The following is a 5,561-nucleotide window of genomic DNA, read 5'->3' on the forward strand; positions in this document are numbered from 1 at the left end:
GTGCTCCTTGTGTCTGGCTGTGAGGGAAGGATGCAGGGGTAGGGGCAGGGAGGGTTCCCCACTGCTGGCACAAGCTGGGGCTGTGCCTGGGACTAGAAGGCTCTGACTGGGGTCCCCAAGTGTTCTCCACCCCCACCCAGCTTTTGGGAGTCCTGACCCAGCCCATGGGTTGATGCAGAACCACTGCTCGGTATCACTGGGTGATGTTCCCTGCGCCGGGCAGCCCTTTGCACCTGTGTCGGGGTGGGTGCCAGGTTCTTCCCTGGGAAAAGCTGCACCAAGAGCTTCCTGTCCACAAGGTGCTACCCCATGCTATGTGTCGTCTGTGGGTTTCCAATTAGTTTATGGGGTGCCTGCAGCCCGCACCTCCCTCCCTCTACTGGGTATGGTGGTGGGGGGAACTTTAGTGTCCACCCCTGCATGTCCCACACTGCTGCATGGCATGAATGGGCATGGCGAGAGCTGCATGCACAGATAAGTCAAGGGCGACTTGGTCTGCACCCGTGGTGGGGCGAGCACACGCGCTGCTTTGTCCTGCTCCTTGGCGCACACTCAGGGACCCTTCCAAAAGCCGGGTCAGGCACAGGAAGCATACGTGAGCAGTTTGATTCATTTCCTTCATTGCAAAGTCCAAGTCTTTCTGGAGCGAGCAACGGGGCTGAGTGGGCCAGCTCACCCTCTACTACGTGCATCTGCTTTATCACTTTTTCCCATTTGCCTCCAGATCTTCTAATCACTGTTTTTTCCTCCAGGCGTTATCTGAAGCTGCACGAGCCTTACCTCCTACTATCTCCCCTCAGCACCCATCCTGACTGCAGAGAGCCCTGTGCTTGCCTATCACCCAGCTGAATCTGTCCTGTGTGGTGGCTTGGCCCCTGCTGCCCTCAGGGATGCCCACCCCTTCTCATATTTGGGGTGGAATTTCCTGGCAGCTCCTTGGAGAGCACAGCTCAGTTTTGTCTCCACTTGCTCTGCCTTTGCTCTCCCCCACCCTAAACCCTCAACCTCCCGAGCTGTGACTCTTCTGTGCTTGTCTAGGGGCCGCATGTGGAGATTTCGATCACCAAGCTGGCCCCACTGCACAGCGTTCCCCGCTTCCTCGTCCTTTGCTGTGCCTCGGGGACACTGGCCCATGCAGGACTGCTGCTGGCTTCAGTTTCTGCTCTCTCCCTGCTCAGCCTCCAGCTGTGGCCTTTTCTTCTCTGCAGAGCCTGTGCTGGAAGGCAGGGAGCTTGACCCTCCTTGCTTGTTGCATCACTACGGCCACCTGTATCCAAATCCAGCCCTGGCAATGAAAATCTCCCCCCAGATTACTGCACAGCCTTTGCCAAGGCATGTGGGGATTGCTCTCAGCAGCATCCCAGACCCTGGAGCCATGGTTCTGAGAGAGGCCTGGGTCCATCCTCCTCCTCCTGAGCAGCCTCAGGATGTGGGTGAAAGCAGCATCAGGCAGGGTCAGCAGCTGCTTGAAGAGGCAAAGATGGCCCATTGCAAAATGCCCACAGTGGCTGCTGCTGGCTCTCCTTTCAGACCAGGCTCCCTCCGCTCATGAGCGGCAGCTGCCAGAATCCGCTTCCCTCATGTGGAAGGGAAACTTGCAGCACCCCCCAGCCACAGCAAAACCCCTGCCATAAAGGAGGCCTCATAAACAGCCAGCCAGACTCTAGAGAACCGTTGCAGCGGTTCCTCTTCCTCTTTGCCAGACTTTTTCCACCACAGGGACTTTCTGCAACTGAGCCCTTGTCTGGGGGAGGCCCTGTTGCATCTTTACAGTGGTTTGACAAACTAGGATCCCTCGACCAGCAGCTCTGCCACTGCATGCCCCAGGGCCAGCCTGGTGCTCCCTCTTGCTGGTTTACCATCCAGGTACAAAGGGACAAGCTGCAGCTCTTGAGAAAAAAATCCTCCCTTCCTCAACTCTTATACTGGGCCCAGCCACAGCCATGTGCTGCCTAGATGGGCCTTCTCTGTGGCACACAGACACCCGCCTCCAGGGCTTCACAGTAGTAAGGAGCTGAGTGTACAGACGGCATGGGCTGTCCAGGCACAGCTTGATCCCTGAGCCCAGCATGTACCAGCCGTGTGAATCATGCTGGGTAGTACCACGGTCTGGTCTGGCCACTTTTCACCGTAAGCGAAATGAAACTGCCCTCCCTCCCCCTAGGTTGTGCATCCTCACAACATCCACCACTGCTTGAGTGCTGCTTTAGGAACCTTTATTTTTAGAAGTCTGTCTTCCATGCTTAATCCCACTCTCAAGAGAACTAATGCGGGTGAATCTTTCCCATCCCATCCGAGCCAGGCTCTGCCAGACCAGCAAGGCAAGAGACAGCTTCTTCACACCACAGCCCCGAATGCAGGGGCAAAGGCACAGCAAGGGTCTCTCTCCCGGAGGACGCAGAAGTCAGGCAGTGAGCACTGGAGAGAGGGTGGAACCTGGATCTTCCTGCACAACTGCTCTCAAGTTACACTGACTTTGCAAACAGAGGCACAATATGAGCCAGACAACCCTGACAAAAGCCCCTTTGTGTGCAAAGGGCAAAGGTAGGGGAGATGGGAACAGAGGGCTGTGGCGTCCTGCAGCATAATCTAAGCTTCCACAAAGGAAAGGGAGAGGCAGGGCCAGCCCTGAGCTCACCAGGCTGCTGCCAGCTTCTCAGCTCAGAAGAGAGTTCAGGTACCATCTGGGATAGAGAGATAAGGGAATTAGGCTGCTCTCTTCAGCTAAGTAGCTACAATCAGTCACAGCTACAGGGTTGATCCCAGAGGAATTGCAGCAAGACAGTGTGCAGAGTGCTGCAGCTGCAAGTGCTTGTGCTGGGACCCCCAGGACCACGGAGCTGCGCCACACTGGCATTTAGCATCCGACTGTGCCCAAAGCAGCAGGACTCGGTGACCCAGCTTGGAGGTACCACCCAACCCACTGAGCAGAGACCGAGGGGAAAAGACTGTGTGTGTGTCCCTGCCCCACTCCACCACCACTCCTAAAGTATCAGAGCAGTAGAAGTGAAGTTATAAAGGAGCCAAGCAAACCAAAAACAAAGTGCTTTGGGCAGGGAGCAGTTCTGTAGTCCTGTAGTGCAGCCAGCGCTTTCATCTGCAGATGCACCCGGCATTGCTCCTCCACTGGGGCACACAAAATTGCACTTGCTAGAAATAGCCAGAAAGCCCACTCTGGCTCCAGATGAGGTCCCCCAACCCCAGCCACCCAATGAACTCTGAGATGCTGTTACAAGGAGGCTTCAAAAAAAAAGCAGGCTTTCGTACTGCCTTGTGCACCCAAGGCTTGGGATCCCGTTGTGCTTCCCCGCTTCACGCAGTGTCGCCCTGCACAGAGGGGGAGGGAGTCCTTACCATGGGTGGCTGAGGGGCATCATCGGCTGCTGCTTTTAAGGGGATCTTGTGCTCTCGGGGTGGGGTAGGAGGGGGGAAAGTGGGGCTCTGCAAGGCATCTGAGTACATCTCGTCCTGGATGCAGGGACGCTGCACAACCCTTTGCAGCAGTGGCTTGAGCAAGCCAACAGTCAGCTGGTTCTCCTCACTGGAGAAGGGCATGGGGTCCTCCTGAGTGTGAGGGAGGTGCTTAAGGACCACCGTGAGGATGTCCGAGGCAGTGAGCTCAGCGGGGCACAGTGGCCACAGTGTGTCCAGATAAGGGTCCAGCTCCCGGTGCTGGGCAAACTCTGCCAGCAGTGTTGTGAATATCTCCTTGTTAAGCAAGGGGCTGAGCTTGGAGAACTTCTCTGCCACCTCTACCACTCGCTGCCACCGCTTCAAGCAGATGAGAAGGTGCAGAGCTTGCAGCACAGCCTTGGGCCTCTTGCTGCAGAGCAGCAGCTCGAGCTCCATCTCATCATCTCCCTCGCTGTGCTTGTTCTTCCTGGCCAGTACTCCCAGCGCTCTCTTGTACAGTGGTACCCGGCCCTCTGGGCCCTCCTTGCTGCTGTATGCCCAAGAGATGCTAACATACTGCTGGGTGAGCTCCACAAAACTGGGCAGCCACTTGGGTTTGAATCTCAGGAAGGAGGTACAGATGAGCTCAAAGAGTGGGACCACCCCATTCTGACCCACCTCCTCCTGCTGCGGTGCTCCCAGGACCTTCTTCCACACCTCTGGGGTGGCCCTGGCTACTAAGAGGCCGTCCCCATTCTGCTGCAGCTGCAGGCAACTCCTCGTGGCCTTCCAGGCGGCCTTGGGGAAGGAGACAAAGATGGAGTTGAGGTAGGCCAAGTTGTCCTTGTCAATGTCAGAGTGCAGAACACGGCTGACCTCCTGCTCCACCAGTTCCTCACAGTAGCTTTCCACCTCACTCTCTGGGGCACACACCACACAGGTCTTGAGGAGCTCCAGGCTCATGTAGCTCTGCAGTTCCAGGCTCATTGTGCTCAACAGCTTGGTGTAAGTGTCTTGAAGGTCTCGGGCTGGCTTCTGCTTCTGGTGGAGGCTGTGCCGCAGGATAGCAGCAAGGGCCACAGGAGCCTGGAACACGCCACCTTTCTTCAACTTCTCCACTGTCAGCTTGGAGCTGCTGAGGCTTCTCCTCTGGTAGTATCTGCAGGCCTCCTCGAACACCATCTCCACCAGGCACGGCTCAGGTCTGCTGCAGTCCTCAAACTTGGAGAAGCTAAAGCTGTAGATACCAGTTTGAGTGAGGAGCTGGATACTGTCCTCCTCTCCCGGGGACTCCAGTAAATGCACCTCTTTCATGCTTAGGATTTTCTTCTCTATGAGCCTTCCACTGTTCTGGTCAACGAGGTACAGGACCCCAGCCAGCACACAGGCCAGGATGCTCCCAAAGGTCTTCAGCTGGACGAGACTTCCTTGTGTCAGGGCCCCCCCCTCCAGGTCAAAGATATGCCTCTGTGTCCCATCTGGCTCCACCATGTTCACAGCACCCTTTGTGCTCACCAGCAGCAGACCCCCGCTGTTGGACATGGCGGAGGTATAAATGTCCAGAGGTGCCAAACCTGGAAGACGACCCACAGAGCCAAGCAGGAGCTTCCTGAAGTCTGACTCGCTGCTGGAGTGCAGCACCTTGCTGTGGATGAAGCCTGCAGAGGGGGCTGTGATGGTGAGCTTTGCCTTCTCAGGATGCCAGACGAGGAGGAATTTGGAAGTGGTGGCAAAGCCGGCAGTGACAGGCACCAGGAAGACGTGCTGTGGGGAGGCCAGGACGTGGTACTCAGGGCTGTTGTGCAGGACCATCCTCACGGTGCCCAGCCGCACACCTTGCTCCCCCACCTCCAGTGCCCGGGTACAGACACAGAACCTGAAGGCACATTTGCTCATGTCCGAGTGGGCATCCAGGGGAGGCCTCTCCTCACACCACACCAGGCTGGCTCCCTGGCTGCACACGGAGATGACTCGTGCCCGGGCACCCTGGCAGAGCTCCAGAGTCTGCAGCAGCTGCCAGCCCATGGCCACCATGAAGTGCCAGACCTCGGTCCGACCATGTTCCCACACAAGGGCCAGCACCCAGGAGCCCAATGTCACAGGGCTCTTTAGGAAGAGCAGTCCTACAAGGGCTGGCTGGGGTGGCTGCCAGTTCCTCTCCAGGTCTG

The 5,561-nt window shown here is 57.1% G+C and overlaps 1 protein-coding gene across 1 annotated transcript; it reads right to left on the reverse strand.

Annotated features, from left to right (window-relative positions):
- Positions 1-3,312: 3,312 nt before the first annotated feature.
- Positions 3,313-5,499, reverse strand: HPS6 (Hermansky-Pudlak syndrome 6; the record flags this gene model as incomplete). The annotated part of the gene is made up of 1 exon (XM_010194837.1): positions 3,313-5,499. A coding segment is annotated over one exon (2,187 nt), but the record flags the coding sequence as incomplete, so codon positions are not given.
- Between the last annotated feature and the right edge of the window lie 62 nt (positions 5,500-5,561).

This window comes from Mesitornis unicolor, unplaced genomic scaffold, assembly GCF_000695765.1.
Source record: "Mesitornis unicolor isolate BGI_N332 unplaced genomic scaffold, ASM69576v1 scaffold37100, whole genome shotgun sequence".
NCBI classification, from domain to species: Eukaryota; Metazoa; Chordata; class Aves; order Mesitornithiformes; family Mesitornithidae; genus Mesitornis; species Mesitornis unicolor.